This window comes from Coloeus monedula (genome assembly GCF_965178545.1).
Source record: "Coloeus monedula genome assembly, chromosome: 4".
Classification (NCBI taxonomy): domain Eukaryota; kingdom Metazoa; phylum Chordata; class Aves; order Passeriformes; family Corvidae; genus Coloeus; species Coloeus monedula.
In genome coordinates this window covers 22,350,220-22,373,167 of record NC_138784.1, presented here as the reverse complement: position 1 = coordinate 22,373,167, position 22,948 = coordinate 22,350,220, and the positions used below count along the sequence as shown (strand labels likewise).

Here is a 22,948-nt window from a genome sequence, read left to right as displayed (position 1 = left end):
AAAAACCAACTCAAACACCTAGATTGTGAAGAAACACTTAAGTCCATTCGTGAAAAACACTTAATGGTCAGAATACATACATGCAGTTTCAAGAAAAAGGCCTGGATAATTTGAATATTGTTTTTCTTCAGTATCATGAAACTTGGAAGTGAAAGGTAACATTGTTTGTGCCTTCCGGATTAAGTCTAAAAAGAGTGTTTCTCTTCTTTCGTGAAACAGCTTTGTTTGGAAATCTATGCAGGAGCAATAGAGTACACAAAAGACAAAGATATGTATCTATATATACAATTTTATTAACAAGGTATGTCATTACTGAACAAGGCAACTGGGAAATACAAGGACTGGACATAAACATGAAAATTTTACAACTCGACTAAAATTGGCATATGTTTTATATACAGATGTGATTAATTACGGTTACAACTCTACTGTATTTGATTAAACACTGTCCTAAGCACCTACGTTATGAAAATATGAAGTTGATCATACAGAGCTCAAGTATGGAATCTAAAAATAACAATTTAAAAACTTCCAAACTTTCTATGTTCATCTGTTTTTCAGAACAGCACTATAGCTTTTCCTACTACCATATACATGAAAGATTATCAAAAATATATTGATGGGTCTATCACTAATCATGAATATTTATATTTACAATAAGTTAGCAAATTCTTCACCAAATACTTTATATACAAAACTCAATTTGCCCTTTGTGAAAGAGTCATTAAAAAGTTAAAAACCATAGAAATGCCAGTTAGAAATAATGCATTCCAAAAATTGGACTTGTTTACAACAACTGAGAACAATTGAAAATAATTTATGAAAAAGTATGTAATTTTAGAACATGAACTCGCACAACACTTTAGTTCCAATACAGAGTAGCAGGAATTTTGTCCCATGTGTTCTTTGAGCGGCAAACTTCTCTTCCAATCAAGCTGCAAGAAAAAAAGAAAAAAATATATTCTTAAGCAGTTCGATGTGAGTCTTTGAAGAAGACAGAAGTACTTCAAGGGACCAATATTGTTTCCCCCCTTCTCAGTGCAGGAAGCCCTGTCCCCATCTGTACTGGCCCAAATACTCAGAATTCTTATTTCGCACCTTAGAGGCTAAATGGGGAAGGAAAAAAAATAAGAGAAACCCAACAAAAGCCTCTGTACTCTGTACTTTAGCGCTATTCAGAAGTGCACAACCTTTTGCCAGCAGTGTTTTTGAGTATGATCTTGGCTGATGTTTGTATTGACTATAATGCTTTTACAGCATGCTTTGAACACCCCTAACAAAATCAGTCTTCTCTGCCAAACTAGAAACCCCTCCAACCTGTCTCTCAATTGAAAAAGAGCTTAGACAGGAACCAGACGTTCGCTCTGCAGGTACTTCTTCTACACAGACACGAGCACCTAAGGAATTCTGCAATACAAAACATGGATGCTGAATGAATCTACACATACTAAGGATTAGACAGCTACTGAAACACAGACTCCCTTGGAATTATGTTCCGCTCAGGCCCATCCGAGTAACAGAAAGCAGTTTGAGAACACAGAAGCAGCTTACAGCGCTTCTAGTATGTGAGGAAACAGCAGATGGATCACTCGCTAAGGTCTCAGCTCACTTCCTCAATCGACGGCATTATGGAAACAATGCTGTGGTTCTGCACTGAATCAAATCACTATGACACAATTGTTCATAATGCACTGCAGTAACTTTGACAAAGTGCTGCCACTGCATAACAAGCAAAATTAGATCTTGCTGTCAAATCCAAATGAAGTAGACTGAATTTCCCTTTTTATCTCTAGAGATGATGAATGTATCTCCTATACTTGCTGTACGGAATCCCTGTTTTTCAGTTCCAACAAAATCTCTTTATGTGCTATTATCTCGCTTGTTGTGCTATTCTTACTTATTCTTCAAACTCCATAATGATCAGTGCTCCACTTGGTTTTTTTATAAACATCTCAATCACCTTTAATCTTTGCAGCCACACTCCCAGTCTTGAAATTCTGTCCCCTCTTATTTCAGACAGTCCTCCATTATTTGGCTTTCCTCCTTAGTAATTACTCCTTAATTTAGTCTTGATTCTTTTCAGGTCATCTTCCTTGTTCCTCTCAAATCAAGCTTACTGGGGGAAGAGGTGTTACAATTTTGACCTTCTCCTTCCTCTATGCTGTTCCCGACTTCATCCGAAAATCAAAATCGACTTATCTCTCTGTTGATGATTTTACACATACAAAATTTCTTCTCCAATTTTCCACTTCTCTCCACACATTTTCACACCTATTTGTGTGGATCTATCTGCAATGCCTCCTTCTCCAAATTCAAGTCTTTTTCACCACAGCCTGACAAACTTGGGCAGTCTGAGTAACCTGCTTCAATTACAGACCAATGACAAAAGCTCATGTCTTCAAATCTTATTTGTCCCTACATCTTCACAATCAATAACTACATCAGCATTTTGAAGGTTTTTGGCAGTTATCTCTCTGAAACATGTTCTGTTTAGTCCACTTACATGTCTAAACTAATCCAGGCCCTGAGCTTTTCCTCTTAAGTTGTCTTAAGTCTCCCGATTCAAGTCACCATACATTCACACAAACAATGCTACTGGCACAACTTAAGGTGAGATGTGGGAACAGAGAGCAACTGAAGCTACTTAAGCAGCTCTGCTAATGTATTAAAACCAGAGTTTATCCATCTCTCTTTCATTAACACCTGGATCTGTGTCTGATAATCTTCAGTCTGGCTCTATTTTTGCAACTACTTCCTATCTCATACTTCACAAACTCTTAGAGCCAGAATTTTGTACTGTCTGTACAGTCCCTGGAAAACAAGTATTTACAGAAATACCTTAGGATCCTTTGCATTGCAGTGACATGAATGTTATCACAGACACAAAATTTGCACAGAAATTTGATAGCTTTAAGGTGCCTCAGATCTTACCAGTTTAATTTGTGCTCTGTCGCTGGACTTTTGGTCCAACGCTCTGAGTTTCTTCTTCTGGATTTGGGCGTTTCCCTGTACTAATGCCAGTACCAAGGGCCGTTCTCCCTGATAATTTAAAATCAGTATTTACATTAAGACTCTATTGCACCCTTATATATTCAGGAAAAGTGTTTGGGGTTTGTTGTTGTTGTTGTTGTTTAAATTACCTGCTTGCAATAAATGTGATTGCTGATTGTCTCCATGAGCATAGTGTAAGATACTACTTGCTTGACAGTAACCTGTTCAGATACAGTAGATATTTATTATACTACATAAAATTTAGAGCTGCAAGCAAGCGTAAAATTATGTTCTTTACAACAACAAAAAGGAGCCAATTGATTTATTTTCCATCATCAAGAAAAATCCTGCCAGAAACTATCCAGAATGCAGAAGAGTTCATATGCAAAAGAAAAATAAGCCTCATGGTAGTCTACAGCAGTTAAACATATATGCACTTATATATGCAGAGTGAACAACGTTAAGTGCCTACATATTTATGCATTATCTTTGCAAAAAGCAGAATGTTTATATAGCCAAACACTTCAATTATAAGTTGTTATAAATTTTAACATTACTTCTGCCAAGTCTCCTCATCCTTTTTATTATATTCTTATAGCAATGCTAATGAATCCCTAGCACAACTTAGTTGTGGAAAAACAAATAAAGCAAGTAACTTAAAAGAAAGATGCAAACTTTCTTCTGATTCATGCAAACTATCTCCTGGCAACCTTGAAACTGAGTATTCTGCATGAATAGTGCAATCAGCAGAAGCAGTTGCAAGGTTTCTTGTTCTGAACAGTTGCGGTGTTCCGGTTATGCTCTGGGTGCTTAAACAAAACACAGATTACAGCCCTTCATGATCAGTAAACACACCACCTGTGTTAAGACTGCAAAGAAACAAACAGTTGGGTTAAATTTGATGGCAACTTGGATCTATCACAAACCACAGCTTAAGGTTCTGTATAGTTAAAGTAACAAAAATTTGCTTCCACAACAAGAGACTATCCACACAAGACTGTGGAAATTAATTATATATGAAAAGAGTGGTAGTGAAATCAGGGAAAAGATAACATACAAATTTTGCTATCCAACACACAAGGTGAACTTCTGGTTTTCAGTTTCATTTAAAGTAGCCTAGGATAATGTTTATTAATTTTTGTTTAGTCACACTTGTGATCCCTCCCACTCAAAACATACAAATACTGCTCTAGATGAGCATTTTAGAGATAAAAATGACAAGACAAACAAGTTCACTCTAAGAAATAATTTCTATGTTTTGAGAACAGAAACAAGGTCAGTTCATGTTGTAGACAGCAGCTGTCACCCAAAATCTATCCATGCTATTTTGATGTTTTGTCTGGTTTTCCATAATTGCAAGGATTTTGAGATCCTCTACAGACAGGCACTGCCATAATACCTTGCTGCTGAATTCCACTTGCTCCTGTATGAGAGTCTCCCAGGGCACATGACTGAACAACAGTATGACCATCACCAGTTCCCAGCTGAGCTCCTGAAGAGGCAGGGAGAAGAGTTAAACATAACAGAAGGTACAATTCTAGTTTTGGAATTTAAAGTGTGGGGGGTTTACCCCCTCTTCAAGAGATAAGCTTTTTATTGTGGCTTTTAATTTTTTTTTTTTCAAACCACCTCATTATACGTCCAAAGCTCTAATGATTGTTGTTTTTCCAAATTCACTGAACCTCCGACAAAAGGAATACATTTCTGATGTGAAAAGTGTAAGTACATGTATATATTAATACATTTTAATGAGAAAAGAGTGCAAATACTGTTAATTTTTTTAAAATAAAACCTTCTTGTCTTATAAATGTCCTAAGAAATAAAGAAATGTAAGAAATAAAAGCTCAAGCACCCAGCTTTAAGGAGTTTGCATTCTAATCCTTAAGAGAACTGTACTGGCTAAGAACAATCAGGTCCATCTTCCTCCACAATCTGCTTCTAACCTTGACTAAAGCCTATGAAGAACATAAAACCAGTAGATTTCCAGTTCTGCTGAATCCTTTTACACTGAAGAGTCTAAGGTATATATAGTGTGTATATAGTATTTAAGTATTTAAGACCTGCCATAGGCTAATACAATCATAATACTGTTCTTATTTTTTCTTAGTAGCAATAAATTCCAGTTAGCAATCTAATGCCAGCACTAGAAAACTTCACAAGTTCACAAGTCACTCTTTATTATAAATATCAGGATGCTTATACACTTCTAGGAGAAAATCATATTCAAATACTTTTGAAGTCAAACTGTTCAATACAAGTTAGTAACTAATTTTTGGAGGGAGGAAAAAACACAGGTTAAAAATATTTGCATATCAGATTAATAATTTCAATATGTCTTTATACAAATACTATCAAACAGTGAATAAATTTGAAAATATTTGTGACTTGCACTAAAAATTGTCTTATAAAAGCAGTTCTTTCTTATAATATGAAATGGCAAGGGCACTATGAAAGAAGTTCACGTAGTTCAGTTCCAATAATTCTATGCATTGTAAGAATTTGACTGACCTCCTGTACTACCACAACCAGAAATGCTTTCTCCTGGTGAATAGCCCATTAGGCCACCATTTCCATTTCCATTTGGATTAGAAGGCACTGTTGCAAGAAGACCTAAAAAACAAAATAAAATATATAAAGATAGCAAGAAAAAAAAAAATTAAGTGCAGCATTCTGTTTCCCTTGTGATAGCCAATTCTCCACCCTCAGCTTGAGTAGTTTACTTTTACAACAGAACATCTCTCTGTCTTGCCTACTTCTGTTTCTTGCCAAACTATTTTAGTTCACATTTACTTAATATTCTGCGTAACTTTTCCAAAAATTCCTTAAGTTACACGTATCCAATATGTTGGGTTTAAGTGCAACATATCCTGATTCCATATCCAATATCTGAACATACTGACTGCTCACACCTTCCTGAGCAGTACAATGCACCTGGTTTACCTCTCGGAGCACAGGGGAAGAATGCTACCAGGGGCTGAGCTGGTGCCTACTTCTGCAACAGCATTTGCATATGCAAATACACTATCATTAAAGTTATGAACCACATTAAATTTCTAATCACTGGTACTCAAACCTATCTGTACGACAACATCAGAATGCACAAAAGGCCCAGTTTAACAAAAACACTTCCAAAAACCCACAGAAAAGAAAATCCAGGCAATATTTGGAGAGGCACTCCCCTCAAACTCTCTCCTTTCTCAGTACATGTATTATTTTCATTTACTTGGATACAAACTCTGGTCACTACCCTGAGCTTACACCTGACTCCCACTGCTATGGGACTAAACTATTAATTGCTAGAAGATGAGAAAAGTTTAAAAAAAATAAATAAAGCAAATAATCAATAATCATACCCAGTCCTCTGTATCGTGAAAGCTGCTGGTAGATCTGTTTCATTCTCTCAATATTCAGACGGCTTGCCTCTGCATGGTTTACCATTGGTTTGGGATAATTAACTCCTATAATACATTTTGCAGCCTTCTGGATGCTCTCTGGGGCATTCCAAGGATCATAGATGTATTTTGCAGGGAAACCTCTAAGTACTGGCAAATAACGTCTTTAAAAAATTAACAAAAAGGTAAAAAGGTCACATTACATATCAAGTTGCTCAATAGTTTAAGCAACACCCATGAATCAACCACTGCAATTTCTGGATTGTGAGTTACCTGATATAATCCCCATTTGGGTCAGTTCTTCTGCCAAAACCCACTGGGCAGTAGCAGTGAAAAAACTGCTGAAAGAAGGAACTACAGGATAGCCACATCCAGCTTCCAGCATTCACACTCCAATCTGCATCAAGTAAGAGCTCTTCGAAGACCTTAAGAAATAAGTGCAACAAGTTAGTCTGGACATGGCACACCGCCGAGGCACCTACTTTTTCAGGATTAGATCCTGAGTTTCTGATTTAAGCTCTTTCTTACCTGGCAGCATTCACAGAATGTTCAGTAGCAATTGAAATGCCTTAACACCAAACTCAAGAACAAAACAAAAAATTCAAAACCAGGCTTTTATCCTGTAAACAAACTTGTAAACATCTCGGGAAGCTAAGCATTCTTACATAAACACATCCTTGAAAAACAAATCCCCAAAGGATGGCTGAAGCCTGATGGCTTCCAAGTGGCAATTGCTGTTTTCAGAAGAATTGCTTCATCACATCACAGTTGAGTAAGCTTTGCAAACTTCCAGAAAACAGGGAACATACAAAGTGCATTTTGAACTCCAATTGTTGGTCTGAATACCTCAACTTGCACAGCACTTTTCACTATGTGAGGAATCCCAAGAGTAGAACTCAAGAGTTTCAGGGTAGCACAAACATGCAGAAGTTATGTTCTTGAAGGCTAATAGTTAATCTAGCAACTCACAGTTTTGAGAACACACTCAAATTCCTGGAGGTATTTTGAACCACCAAGAACACTGAAGGATGGTGTGACAGATAAAGTCTGGAGTGAAGACAAAAAACTCCCAAAAACTTTAATTCCAATTTGCTACCCCTACTATATATATTAAAAAAAAAAAAAAAAAAAAAAAAAAAAAAGAGAGAGAAAGTTGAAGATTTATGAGGGTTTCACTTGAAATCCGGAGCTCAGTAGTTGTGAAACATTCAAGCTTCCAGCACTGATTGGTTTTTCATCTTCGATACAGACAATACTAACTTGTATAAAAAGAAGTTTATCTGTTCAGTCAGATCACTAGCAGTGCAGGCTGACAAAAAACAGAGCAAAGGCCTCATTCTGTGAAGGACAGTGCTGAAGGACCTTTTATAAAAAGAGTGCACCTACAAGTAGTTTTAAGAACAGATACTTATTTAATACATATTTTTGCACATTCTGATTTTCCTTTCAAACTTGCATAATTTCCAAATGTTCCAAAGCAACTACCATCTTTCTTCATGCTAAGGCACAAAAACCCCAACATCTTAGTATTGCCATGCAGCTTCAACTAATATTATTCCTATACAGGGTCTAAATAAGGTAATACCATTAAACAATGATCTCCTGATCTCTCTCGCCATATATTCAACAAGGCATTCATTCCACAGTATATACTGAATAAGTGTTACAAAAGTATCTTTGTTTAAATATCTGCAGCTACTTGGGAAAAAAGTTTGTTTTGAAAAAATAGGGTTTATCTTAAAACACTTTCAAAACACAGATGGTGACACATAATGCAACAAGATCTTTAGACATTAAGTGTGTTAGCATACAATTGTCCCACTAGATGCTGCCATGTAGTAAGACTTTGGAAATAACACCACGTGGAAGGCCAGATTAACTTTTGCTAGCTATGGACACGTGACTTGAACATCTTACACAAATCTGGGGCCTTCTGTATTATTGCAAAAGTAAGAACAAGCTGCCATTTTTCTGTAATATACAGAGTAATATATCTAAGTTACCTATGTGGATCTTCAATGTTTGTATTTATGAACTGCAAAAGTAACCAATTTTTTTAAATGGAAAGGTGTTTGCTTACAACTGATTTTTAAGAAATGAAATTTCCTATGATTGTATACATATACAAATATGGGGTCACAATCCTGATGGCAAGTAAATTTTTTCAGATTTCAAAAATAAAATTGTTTGATTCTCAATTTTTCATAGATTATTATTGCTCACTAAAAGTTATGCTACCTTTCTAAAAATGTAAAACTGTTCAAAGGTTTAATTTAGTGAGATTAAATTATTCCATTGTTTTCTTCAAAAACCTGACATCTTAAATTCGAGCTTCAGCATCTCATACTTGCACAAAATTAACTGCACTGAGCCTTCAGCCAAATCATGTTGCCTGTGCTCACACTTCTAACACTGGGCAAAGTGACACAAATTGCTGAAAGAACATTCTCAGTTTTTAGTTTTCTCTCTTTAATTCCCATAGTACTTCCCCTTTGCAGGGAAGCAGATGCAAGATATGAACAGAAATTGTTGACACAGAATGACTGGGAAAAAAAAAACTCAATTACAATAGTTATGCATGTTTATTTGCCCAGAATTAGAAAGAAATCTCAAATTTAAAAGAATTTCAGACCTATTCCAACTGCAAGAAACACTCTTAACATTCCAATAAAAGAGAACATTCGAGAGGCAAAATTTCAGCATACCTGGTTTTTCAGAATCGATTTAGTTTTGCCCACAATTCAAGGTTTAAAATTCAACTTACAACACACAGTAACAATTCTAGAATGAGTTTAATAGGCACTCCAAGACTTAAATTCAAGAATAATAAACAATACCTTCATTCCTTCTTCCCAGCTAATCCAGAGGTCACCTCGAGTCAAAAAGCATGCTACAGCATGCCGGGCTAAATGGTGAATCCAACCCTCCTGACGAAGTTGCGTCATAATTGCATCAATCCAAGGAAAACCTGTCCTGCCTTCTGCCCATTTGGCCAAAGCCTCAGGATTCTTATCCCATGGAATTTGAACACAGATAGGATTCCCCTCCATTTTATCAAACCGTGGATTGTTAGTCGCCGCTGTGTAGAAAAATTCACGCCATAACAGCTGGCCATAGAGGGAGAGGGGAGGGGAGCTGTTCTTTTTTACCTGAAGATCATCATTAAAGAAAAACATTTTATTAGGAGAAGTAGGGGAAAACTGTGGCATCTAACAATATGTAGCTGACTACACAGAAATCCTACCTTTTTGTACAGATCCGTTAACTTGAAATAAAAGAGCCGACAGGACAAACAGCCGAAGCGGAGGTAGGGACTAAGCCCTGTAGGGCTTGCCAGAAGGGAATTTGCATTCATTCGTGGTCTTTCAAAGTTTGCTACCCAAGCCTTAAAAAAAACAAAACAAAACCCACACAGCAAAATCAGACTAGAGGCTACATAGCAACTTATAAAGGGAGAAATCACACACTGTTTGTAACTGAATGCAAACAGTGGACAGATGGTCAGGTCACCTACGATACCCAGGCGTTCCTTTTGCATCAGCAGAACCTCTAGAAGGTAGTTCAGCTCAATACAGAAGGCATGGACTGTCTTCCAGAACTATCTGTGATTTTCTTTTAAATACATTGGAAATACAACTAGCAACACATCAGCTGTCAGAGGAATTCCCCTTCAAAGTTATAAAATGTATGCTTTGAATAAAATTACTTCAAAAATAAATTTAATTTTTTTTAATACAGAAGAGTAAAACAGACTGTCTCTAAAATTCATAGCAAAGATAATCTGCTATCATCATTAAAAAACAAACTGTTGATTTATATCATTAATGCCTTGAGTTCAAGTTTGCGGGGGTTTGATTTTTTTTAACACAACTTGCCCAAATCCCTTTAGGTTTCATAGCAAAGAGTAACTATGTTTCCCAGATATGTCAGACTTGCAGTGATCTGAAACACACCTTTCGTTCTAAATGTCTTTCCAATCGCGTGAGAGCTTCTGTTTCTCCCCCTGGCCACACTGCAGAAGGCAGACCATCTGTGTCAAAACCTGAAAGACAAATTGAAACAAGGAAATTCCTTGTTTGTTTATACTGTAGGGCAACAAAATTATAGCATATTGATACTTGACTACATTCTACTGCATCCTGAGAAAAACCCTAAGTTAGGATACATGAAAAAGTGTGTTTTAAAACAGTATGTGACCAAGACTTCTCAAAGCACATCCAATACCTTTAACAAGCAGCAAAACTCAAGTTTTTCCTTTTACATTTACATTAATATACATTACAAATTTTACATGCTGAATGGTCTTACTTCAGTCCCATTTCTTCTGGTTTTGGTTTCTTTGGGTTTTTTTTCATAAAGTGACCTCTCTATCATTTCCCAAATCTGCAATATGCAGGCTATATCCTAAAACCACAACTTTTTTTTTTATTACTACTAAGAAGCAACAATTCCTACTGCAATTTACAGAAAGTCTAAAAACTTTTTCCACCAAGGTAAAAGCGTGAGTGCCATCTTCAGAACATTCCTAGATATCATGGACCTCAACTTAAATAACAGGGATTGTTAATTTGATGATAAACATGTACTTGAGCCACAAAAGAAAGATAAAAAGAAGGTAATAAGATTTTTTCCATACCCTCCCACCTGCCCCAAGATTGTTCATCAGATGCATGAGAGAACATGTCTGTCTATAGTTTAACCACTGCATAGTGAGATCATCTCTTCTTAGAAAGGCTTTAAAAACCAAGGTCTGTTTTGCAAGAGTTCAAATGGACTTGACAGGGCAGTCACAGGTTAACCAAAATCTGTCCAGACCCTTTTGTTAGCAATTTGGAGGTCATAGCGCATTTGCTTCTATTTTGGGAGGTGCGTAGAGAAACAGGAAAGAGACTAGGAGAGTCACAGGACAAATAGCTGACACTATTCCTTAAAATTACATTTACAGAAACATAAGACTTTTTTCCCCCCAGAACCTTCTGAAGTAATTGTCTTATTACTATCTTTTTTTGGTATATCAAGGAAAGAGGTTTTTTTTAAAACTAGTTTGTTAAATGACAGATTAATGACCTGAAGCACAAAGATACAAAGTGTATTTAATGCAAAATGAAGCATCAAAGACTATTAATTAATAGCCTAATGATTATTTGGTACCCTGGCAATGCTGTATTACAAGAAGCCAAACAGTACTTAGTATATTTTGACCTGACCCCTCATTTACCAGAAAACAACCAGAATTAACAGAGTTGATTATCTTTTTTTGTTCCTTTTGTATGCCATAATTGCATCAGGTTAACAATTAACCACTAGCAGGACCTCATTCATTGTTTTAAGTACTGTGCTTTTAGTGGGAGATTATATCTTAGTTGTTTCAAAATGTCAAAGCCATCTCAGAACATACCCAGCTCCTCAAGTGATGGCACACCGTACTTCTCATCGTGGTCATCAGAAACTGGAGTAGTACATTTTTTCATTACTTCTGGAGTTATAGTCTCCACAGGCATCTCCAGGGGTTCCATTCTACTAATTAGGGTCTGAAATCGCTTGTAAGTAAGAGGAGGCTGTCCTCCATTTAATTCTATTATTCTATATTAAAGAAAAAAAAGAAAAGAAGCATGTCAGACAATAGTATTTAACAGTTTTTCTTATAAAATATACTCAGCTATACATACACAGAAATATCTTCTTACTTTCCTCCAGCTTACATAGAATCCCAAATATACATGGTAATCCAGACAGTCAGAACTTTAAATATACCATCCTTTTTTCCCCACTATGGAGACATATAAATTAACTGTTTATAAGCAAGTCAATTTTCTTCATTCCTGGGTTACAGGAATTCCCTCATAAACAAGAATATAATGAACATGGACAGTTCAAGGCAAAGAAAAGAACAGATCAGGAAAGCAGATAGAGATCCTACCTACATACAGAAATATCCAAGTCACTTACAAGACTATGGTATTTGCATTCAAAAAACCCATCTTTCCCTTCTGGTACTGAGAACAGTAGTTGATATTAAAACTGTCTTAATATGGGGGGAAATTAACATGTAGCTTATACACAATGACTGCTGTAAAAACAGTTTCGTATTCTGTATTGCATATATCTAAATTAGTCTTGGAAAAAAGGGAAAACTTCAAAGAAAAATTTACAAAGTGATAGATGAAACCAAATGCTTACTTATTTAGTGGGATGTTTGGGTGGGAGGGGAAAAAAAAGGAATTTTCAATTTGGGATTTTAAAAAAAGTCAGCTATTAGTTTCAAAAAGTAAATACTTCCAATTTTGCTGCCCTCCCATGTGTCTGTCTCTTATACATTGGCTTGTAACAGAGTACAATGGGCAGCTACCACAATAAATCACTCAAGAGAAGACAAGTCATACTTCTAACTAGTTTGTGCTTTATGTTTCTGTAATAGGGAATTAACACTAATCCATTAAACAGATATGTGGAAAAATATAAACAAGACATTAAGTAAGGCAACACAGGGATAGCAAACAATCCCCAATTACTTATTGAATAGAAAATTGGTAGGAAACAGTTCTTAAAAAAACAAAGGACAAGAAGTAAAATAAAGACAAAACAATTTAACAAAACAACTAAACAAACACGTTACTTGGGAGATGCCACAGGCATGTTTGAGTAACTTAATTATAAAGGACAACTAATTAAAGTGAACATTATTTTCAAAAGAACTCCAAATTAAAACTGCATTTCAGATACAGTTATATATCAGTTTTTAGAGTTTCAAAGTTCTACTCAGTATGTAGTAAAATTTGGATGGATGGATGGATAAAAGCGAAACATGAAACAAATTTGTAGTTTTCCTAACCATGAAGTGTTCAGTGTGGAAAGTAGCACACAATATATAAATTAATACTACATAAAATTGTAAGGGGCTTTTTTCCTCCTTTTTTAAAATCCAAGGTAAACAGTAACTTACTTGTCTAGGTCATACAATGTGTGGGAAATCCGAACAATGACCTCCACTCCAGCTTCACTAGCCAGCTTCTTGATAGCTGCATCTCTTTCCTTCCCAAATGGTTCAGAATCATATTCAATAGAAAGTTTTGCAATGTTCCATTCCTACAACACAAAACAAAAGTGTGGTCTTTTAGCAACTCAGCTGCATGGTGGAGGGTGAGGGAAAGGAGAACTGGAAGGACAGGGGCAGAATGGAACACCAGCTATTACCTGTGAATAGTTATCAAAGACACAGAAAGATCCAAAATACATTAGGCACCCAGAATAACAAAAATAAAGTCCAACTTTCCGGCATCTAAGTAGCTATCAGGCATAAAAAAAGCCTCCATCTGTCCTATTACTGTGGGTGTTCACTGTAATGGAACAACTTCCATGCAAATTTTGAAAACTCATCTCTAGCTTTAGGATCCACATACCTTAAGAGACTCAACAGAAAAGGAAAGATGACAAAGACTGTCTTCTGAACATGGATCAGCAGCAGTACCTTGCTCTGCAGAAAAGCTTTTTACATATGCCTGTGAGCTTTAGCAGCAGAACTGAAGTTTCAGGGAAGAGGGGTGGAAATACTGCCACTCTCTCACACCAAACACTTTCTTTACCTTTTCCAAATCCCAACTCCTCACTCAGACAATCTTCAAATTCTTAATTAAATAAAAAAGGAAAAAAAGGCTGTCTTCTACAAAGAGAATACCTTATGCCTTGAAGTCTAATATTCTTTATGTCACAGATTCTGTTACCAAGGCCACAGTCACAGGTGAGGAAAAAGAAGCGAACAAAGGGATCAATAATGGCTAAGGCTTCTGCAACAGTAGGAAATTGGAAAGCTGAAGTATGCACAAGATGATCCTAGAAAGCCATCATGCCAATCAAACTCAAAGAAATACCTTTCTAATACCTCAGAATCTTAATGACTTGGTTTAATACACCATAGTATTTCAGAGAATTGGATTTACACCAGAGACAAGGGCACTCAGAGCTAATCACCTGAGGTGCTATTTCACTTCTGAACTCCAGCTCTCTCCCAGCCCTGAGGACAGATGATTCCAAGGTGTGTTTGCTCTTCAAAACAAGGCTGGGCTCTGGCCATCCTTAAGTCTGCCAAGACTAACCCAGCAGGCCTTGAATCCTCAAGCAACCTCCTACACCATCACATAACATTTACTTCCCATTTCATAATGTAAAACCACTGTCTGACAAGTTGCAGCAGATACTTTTCTAAACCCTTCTTTCCTCTGGCTTATAGCAAAGATGACCATAAAAAAACCACGACCAAGACCCAGAGCCATGTCCCCAAGGGAGTCAAGAAAACTCTGCTGTGTAATGTGAATACACCCAGATCACATCAACGTGAGCCAGGCAATTAGAAGAATCGTGGACACAGATCATTTTGCACGTACTCATACTGCAGAATGGTTTTAGCAACACTGATGCATTAAAAAAAGCAGTGATTGTTTCAATTTTATTTTCTTTATTGAGACAAGCCCAAAGAGCTAAAGACAGAAAGCAGACCAGGACAAATTGAAGAGGATGAGGCAAGAACAAACCAAAACTTAACTGAAATGAAAGACCCTAAAGGTGTTTGAAGCCTTTTGCAAGGATGAAGATAGATCAGTGTTCTGCCTTTTGAAGGAATTGTTCTTCAGTCTGTGAAAAGGAAAGCCTTACCAAGAAACAGCTGTTGTACATTCATTCCCAGGAAATCCACAGATGCTGGCATCTGTGATAGGACTACTGACACCAGGCCATACAGAAGTTCCACTGTCTCCTACCATAACTTAGCTGAAGTTATTTTTCCAAACTTAACTGATCTTTTCCACACGTGTTCGTTCTTCAGGGTCAGGATCATTGCTCACCTTTGAAACATTTAATAGGGATGATCTGGAACGCTTTGTTCAGTGTTACAATCCCTTCACTGCACTGCAAGTGTCTGGTGTCTGATGTACAGCTACTGCTCTGGCAGAAGTAGTTGTGAGATATAATTTTAAGAGATAGATACACGTTCCAGGTAGACTTCAGCCAAAAGTGAAGAAGTCCTCAAGAGCTTCAGTAACTTGTTTGAGCATAGAGGAAGTCCTCAAAGCCCCTCAGTGAACCACTATATGATAAAGGCACTTTAATTTGAGGAACCACAAGACATAAACAGATGTGAATGTTCGTTTTTGATTGCTGTACGCTATCTATATTACAAGTTATTTTCATTTTCTTCTCACCACTAAAATTAATACTCTAAAAAAGTGGCAATCCAATGCTGCCAGGCATTGAAAGATCAGCCTAGCAGCAAGATCTGCAACAGGAGCTGTCAAAGTAGTCATTAAAGTATTTAAGAAGACTTGTTACAGGTTGCTCAAATCCAGAAGGTAATGCACACAACAGCAAGACTTTTGCTCCTATTTAAATGCAATCAAACTAAATTTGGCAGATAAATACAACAAGCTTGAATATCTGAGAGGTTGCAAGCAGCAGCTAATGCCACAGTACTCCTCCAGGAAATTCTTCACTGAGGGGAAATCAAGGAAAGTCCAGTAGAGGTATCATCCAGTTAGTGCTTCACAACAAAACCACAATAATGAAGATGGAAATATGAGTTTTGGTTGAGTTTTCAGGTTGGTGTTGAAGACCTAGGAATAAAAATCTTGAATGTATGACCTCTGGAAAAATGGGTATCTACTTTTGCCCCCACAGTCTTGCTTGTTTCAGTCACCTCAATTCAGTCATTCTGAAAAAACTCTTCAAATCAATTTGCCAAGTGTTCATTTTTACTACACTATTATAGTATTATTACCTTAAATACACTATTATCCATGGACAACGTATTACTATCAGTAACAATCACTCACAGCTTTAATATTTTCAGTAAGACCCTTTCCCAAAAAAGCCTTAAATTTCTTTGACTAGAAATTGCTTTCTAGTTACACTATGCTTTTAACAATACTACTACTAGAAAAAAGCTTATTAAATCACCTTTAATGGCCAAAAAGCAATCACAGCAGATGTTTGGCCTAAATAAAACATTGCTTTTACAGGTCAGGGTTTGAACGTCGATTCACATGCACAAAATTTTATTTCAGTATTACAAAGGGAACCTGTAAAGGAAAATGTAGTAATATACAGTACCTACACTTAGCAAACCATTTGAAATCAATTCTGTTTCTGGAAGGAAAGAAACAAAAAACAGTAAAGTCCAAAAGCAACTCAGTTCAGCTGGTGATATGTACATTAGAAAGGAAAAATTCAAAACAAACAACGTTAATGAGAAACTGCAAGGATAGATCAGTATTTGCATGAATAACTTGCACAGAATGGATCAGTACAAGAAAGATTCCTAGTTGAAATTAATTTGTTGGTCATACTTGTGGATAGAAACAACAAGTGCAAGGTGACATTTACCTTAAAAAGCCTGGGGAAAACATCTGCTGGCTGTCCACGGATAACAAACAAACGCGAATTCAGTTTCCGTAGATTGGCATCAAGATCCTCAAGACATTGAAGCAGGAATCTGCAAGAATTGTAAAGAAACATTTATTTTCTGAGGCAAAACAGACAATTTTACAATAGAAAAAGGTAACTAAGAGGAATAATCAACAACAACTATCAGACCTTGAGTGCTTGGTGCATTTTTTGGTGATGCATGCATGTTCACATCCTAATTACACTTGGCTTACAGTGGTACAACACCACGTAATATCTTCCACAATACATAATTCATAAAACCAAACCACACTGTCATTTCACAGTTTTCCTCTCAATGTTATTCAGGTCTGGAATGGACTAAAACATACTCTAGTCTTAACTAAAACTAGAAGTATCTTGCTATTCTAAAGACAGAAAAAACCCTCAACAAACAAACACAGATAATCAGCTGTTGGCACACTGCTACTGAACTTAATCCAAGTCCTTCTTACAAAACTGAACTGTTACTAAAAACAGCATACCAGAGGAGTACACAGTCATGACTATCCCTCTGGTCTTCATTTATAGAAACAGCCCTCTATGTAGCATATGCATCTTGACTGTACCCTCACCTGAATTATTTATTGAGCAAATGAGCACATCAGACAAAAAAAAGGGGGGGAATGGGGTGCTGCAAATCTGCAAGTGTTCAAAGGAAACAGGTAGTTGCACAAAGAATGTTGAAACAGGTTCACATGTGCAAAGATTTATTAGTAGATATAACAACTAAAATAACTCCAATGGTGAAACTGGTTTGGGGAAGAAATAAAAACAAAAGGAAAGAGGAAAAAAAGAACTCTACTTTGCAGCCAGCTGGAAAGAGAAGTGCTGGGGGTTCCCAGATGAGTGCCCTTCCCCTGGACTCTCTCCAGTCTAACAAGTGGCTCCTCCATAATATTTTTCTCGTGTGGTCAGCAGCTTGAGGCAGGTGATTCTGTCCCTTTACTCTGCCCTGGTGAGGCCACATCTGGAATGCTGAGTCCACTTCTAGGCTCCCCAGTCCAAGAAAGACCAGGAACTACTGGGGAGGGTCTGGTGGAGGGCTACAAAGATGATGAGGGGACTGGAGCATCCCTCTTATGAGCAAGGGCTAAGAGTTGGACCTGGGTAGTCTGGAGAAGAGATGACTGAGAGGGATCTTATTAATGCATACAAATATCTTAAATGCAGTGTCAATAGGACAGGGCCACTCTTTTCAGTGGTGCTTAGCAAAAAGACTAGGGGCAATAGGCACAAACTGAAACAGGAAGCTGCATCTGAATATGAGGAACAACTTTTTTGAGGGCAACAGAAGACTCGAACAGGCTGCCCAGAGAGGCTGCATTCTCCTTCTCTGGAAATATTCAAAACCCATCTGGACATGATCCTGTGCAACCTGCTCCAGGTGAACCTGCTTTAGCAGGGACAGTTCGACTAGGTGATCTCCAGAGGTCACTTCCTAGCCCAACCATTCTATGACTCTGTACTAACAATATATATTTTACCAGGAGCTGCTCAAGCCCTCTCAGCCATTCCTTCTTACAGTGCTGTTGGCACTCAGCAAAGCACATGGTGATCCGGGCAACTGCTGAGTCAATGCCTGGTGGTCATTAACTTCTGTGCTCACACATTATTGGATCCCCTGCCATAAACCACAAGCTACACCCAAAGTGGGGGGAGGGAAAAAGAGGCAATTCCCACATTGCAGTCCATTACTCCTGAGGAAAGCTGCTGTAATGACACTGTGCAGGTGCAAGGCCACAGCGATAACACCTCCAGAGCAACCACCCCAGACCAAGGCCGGGGAAGCAGTGCCACGACAGCTGGAGACGGCGCCTGTGCCTGGTGAGAAGGTGCACAGCTACCATGGAAGGGCAGGAGCACCTCTGCAAGTGCCCACAGTGTTATGAAGACAAAGACAGCGAGCAACCAGGTGTACTAAAATCAGGAGCTCATTGACACCTAGATTTTTAAGAAGAATCCTAAAAGCTAACCAGATACAATGAAAATGCTACACCTTCTAGGAGGGATACAGCATACATGATTGCTGTAAACCTGCTAACATCCATTTTCTAAGTATTTAGCAGTATGTAAGTGATGCCTACCTAACACACATTGCTTCCAACTTTACATGGGGAAAAAACTTATCAAAAACACTATCTAAAAGGCTGGGAGGAACCTCCCCTGGCTGCTATTAAATGCCTAAAATGCGTGGCTCACTCAACCTGAAAGAGTAAGAACAGGACTCTTGGCAGCCAGCATAAAAGAATACAATGGCTTCTTGGCTGGTAAACTATGTGAGATGTTTAATGACTAGAACAAACCAAAAATGCCTAATTTTCTCACTTTGCTCGGTTTTGTTTTGAAAAAACTCTAGGGTAGTCAGAAAAGAAAAAGAAACTTCTCTATACTCCTTTAGTTAGAAACCATGCAGGAGTCATTTTAAGAATCAGATCAGAGTTGTATATGCTTCTATCAGAGAGAACTTGAGCCCCACGTTCCCAGGACAAAGTCAATTCCATCTGGACTCTGAAAATTACAGCTTCATTTTTTTTAAACCTGGAATGACAGATGTTATTCATCAGTCTTACCCATGTGAATCTCACCTTCAAGGAGCATGTGCATTCACATACACTTCACAAATCACTAGGAAGACAAACTGCAATACCGTCCTGGATAACTTCGGAATAGTCCAGAGGGTTTGGGGGGTTTTATTTGTGGTTTGGTTTTATGGAGTTTTGTTGTTGTTACACAGGTTTGTTTGTTGTCTAAATTCATCTCATGGAGTATAGGGAAAGGTTATGAAGAGAAACTGGTGACATAAAATATTCATAACTATTCCTGTATTTCAGGAAACTTTTGATTTTTTTCCTATTGACATTTCAATTCCCTCTATTTTCTCAATCTCTTTTCTTCCTACCTGACTGACCACAATACATAACTTCTAGTATGGACTTGGCAAAAAATCCTATTCAAGAAGATAACATGCACCGACCCAGTCTCCAATTCACATCCAAGATCCCTAAACTTGCCCTTAATACTGTTTAATCTCTATTTGTTGGTCCCCCAAATCCCCTCTATTATCTCTCTTATCTCTCACCACACTCCAGCATTTCAATCTCCATAAAACTCTTTTAGGTACTTAACAAAAATAACAGCATAGACTCAAACTGTTAAATATATGTAGGAAGAGAGCAGGAAGGTGGCCAGGGGACACACACACCTCCCCCCCTTACCTCAACAAAAGCCAGAAGAAATTAAAAACAGCCAAACCACAGCTTGTGTTGCAATACTTACGGAAAGCACAATGTTCAAAAATAATCGACCAAATCAAGCCCTAGTGACCCTACAATATCTAGAGTAACAGCATGCAAAAGAATACTGCTTTTGGCTTCCAGAACACAGACTCAGTTTACAAGTAGTTACTCAGAACAAGCATTCCATTTTTTAAGCATACTTGAATCTTTCAGTTGAACCAAATGTGTTTTAGCAAAATGTGATGCAAATAATTAATCATCTATTCTGTTTTCATCAACAGTGTTTATGCTATACCACATCTAAAGGCATTTTCTCATTAAAGTGCTAATAAAAGTTGTCTAACATAAAAGCCTTTACAAAGATTTATAGAATCACAAAATACTTTGAGTTGGAAGGGACTTTTAAAGGTCATCTAGTCCAATCTCCCCCGCAAAAAGCCTTGTTCAATATGAACCTTCTTAAATAATCGCTTTTAAATACATCCCTTACCAAGAAACTTAATAATCCAATCAACTATTTGTCATAACCCAAGTTTTCATGTCCTATTTTTCTCATGAGTACCCCTAAAACCTGCACAAGCAGCACAGCATCTTTAACTGTATGCAAAATTACTTGACCTTTCTCTCTGAAAAGATACACCAAAACGCTCACAAACACGTTCCTTTCACAGTAGAACAAAACCGAAAATGAATGGTAAATTAGTCTACGAATTGAAAATGAATACAAAATTTCCATCTCATAGAAAGTATTTCTTTTCAGTATATGAGCTCTAGAGGCAAAGTTTCTTCACAGCAGCTATGAAATAAGAGCTACTAGGCTTGAACTCCACTATACTTTATGCCAGACTGTGGCAATGAGAAGGTATTTAAATCTCTCCCTACAATACCAGGTCATGTTTCTGAGTCTACAATCTAAACTAACTTTTTTCCCTCAACCTAACAGTCAGTGGGAAAGCACTGTCTTTTATACTTTGAATGAATTACATGAGCTGTAGGACTTCATTAAAAGACACAAAAAGGATGCCCAGATAATTTTTATCAGATTAACGCATCAGCCCAGTTTCCTGTATCTGGTCTAAAAGATCCCTTGGGCAAACCAGAAGGAAATGTTCCCTAATAATTTCACAGTAGCAAACGATGTGAGGTACGTGCACAACTGGCATGATAGAGGGAGGCAGAAAAGACTTACTTATTTTAACATGGGGAAGATGCTGATGCAAAGCATAGCTGTCTGCAAGCAACATTCTTAGAGAGCATTACACACATTTTGCCAGAGACATCTAATTATGATATTCAGAACTGTCATCAAAGCTGCTGAAGACTTCACTCTTTAAAAGACATGCACACGAAATCGTAGTAGTTGACTCCTAGAAACTCCACAACCTCCCCTGCTGTCAATCATACAAGGTACGTTTGGGGTCTAAAATATAAACTAATTGCTAGAAACTGGCAATAGTTGCATAATACGGGTCATAATTTTAGCTACCCTGCAACTGAAATAAACTGATACCATCAAAGTAGCTATTCAAAAAGTTCAATTAATAATTGTTAACACAGTTAATCATTAACAAAATGACCTAAAGCTAGCACTACATCACGCAATGCTCCTGGCTCTGCACTATTAACGTGACTAAAGACTATCCAGGAGCAGACTGTTAAAAAGGTAACACTTTTATTTAGGGAGGAGACTAGCAAGAAGGATACTTATAGACACACTATATAAGGCTACCCTTAAGTCTTGTTTGGGGTTATTTTTAGGAGTAATGAACACCCAGAAACCACAATCACATATAACCATCCGTGCCAGTACAAAATGAGGGCAGTTGCTGGGAATTGAGAGGACTTAAAATGCATTGACTTCTCTTGCAGGTGCTATTCACATCTGAAAATGCTAGTGCTAAACCATTAAGAGTAATTTTTCTGAACTAATCCAGATTCTGAATTTAACCATTAATAGGAGTGTTAGACTGCACAGACACACAAAATGTAAGAATTTAGCTAGGCTTCCTCACTCCAAGAGGAAATTTAAGAACTTGAGTGAAAAAGAACAGTAATAAAACTTGTTCCGCTCCTAATTTGATTAATACTTTTTACCCACGACTGGTCAACTTCCAGCAATCCATCCAAACTTGTGTTTAACCTGTCTTTTTGAACACCTTCTATCTATCCACTAGTCCTCACATCAAGCCATTGATTTCCATCAATAGAGAAGCTCTGTCAAACATGAGACTCATGGATATTTGATTGCCACCCAGCTTTGTCTAGCAGAATTATCTTAGGCAGCCTAACATCTGCTAGCTTTATTACCCTGTTCAATAGTTTTTTCCAACACTGTTATCAGATATTCCTCCTCCATCTTTCAGAGTTTAGTAGAGCTGGATTCAATAAAAAGCAAGAATATTGCACACTGTATAATACCAACTACATTTTATTAGAGGGAGTATAATTTACAGCATTAGACCCTAATGTATTAATCACACAAATCATGCACCATTTCTTTCTCTTCAGAGAGAGAGCAAGCGTACTTTTCTTTCACACATACTTTGCCATATGTTTGATTAGGTTATTAGGAGATTTCAGTATCAGGTAAACATACAACTCATATTAATTTCAACAGGAATCACAATGCGAATACCAAATCTAATACCAAAACAGAGTATGAGGCACTGGGAAGTATCTCAAGTTTGATGTCCCTTTATACAAATATTTAATATTTTACCAGTGTATTTTCCTGTTTGATTGCCACCAACCAATGTGTCTTACTGCAAGCAGTATATTCTTACGAAACAATAAGAAGATTAAGCTCAGACAGGATTTAAGTGTTATGTACACTCCACAGCACCCTTTGGCAGCCAGCCACAGCAGTATTTTCCTGTTACCAAATCAAGGTCACAG

General features: G+C 37.3%; 1 protein-coding gene across 2 annotated transcripts in view; it reads right to left on the bottom strand.

Moving 5' to 3' along the window:
- Window positions 1-269: 269 nt before the first annotated feature.
- CRY1 (cryptochrome circadian regulator 1) overlaps window positions 270-22,948 on the bottom strand; it is a 39,590-nt gene continuing 16,911 nt past the window's right edge. The window contains exons 2-14 of one of the 2 annotated variants that reach the window (XM_082280477.1): window positions 16,755-16,863; window positions 13,327-13,469; window positions 11,782-11,966; window positions 10,337-10,425; window positions 9,628-9,768; window positions 9,221-9,532; window positions 6,657-6,808; window positions 6,345-6,547; window positions 5,500-5,601; window positions 4,391-4,483; window positions 3,141-3,212; window positions 2,932-3,039; window positions 270-935 (exon numbers count right to left, since the gene is read on the bottom strand). In XM_082280477.1, the coding sequence (XP_082136603.1) occupies window positions 2,936-3,039; window positions 3,141-3,212; window positions 4,391-4,483; window positions 5,500-5,601; window positions 6,345-6,547; window positions 6,657-6,808; window positions 9,221-9,532; window positions 9,628-9,768; window positions 10,337-10,425; window positions 11,782-11,966; window positions 13,327-13,469; window positions 16,755-16,863 (1,705 nt within the window). In that variant the 3' untranslated portion in view covers window positions 270-935; window positions 2,932-2,935. The remainder of the gene's footprint in view (window positions 936-2,931; window positions 3,040-3,140; window positions 3,213-4,390; window positions 4,484-5,499; window positions 5,602-6,344; window positions 6,548-6,656; window positions 6,809-9,220; window positions 9,533-9,627; window positions 9,769-10,336; window positions 10,426-11,781; window positions 11,967-13,326; window positions 13,470-16,754; window positions 16,864-22,948) is intronic. The other variant, XM_082280478.1, reaches the window with a different exon arrangement.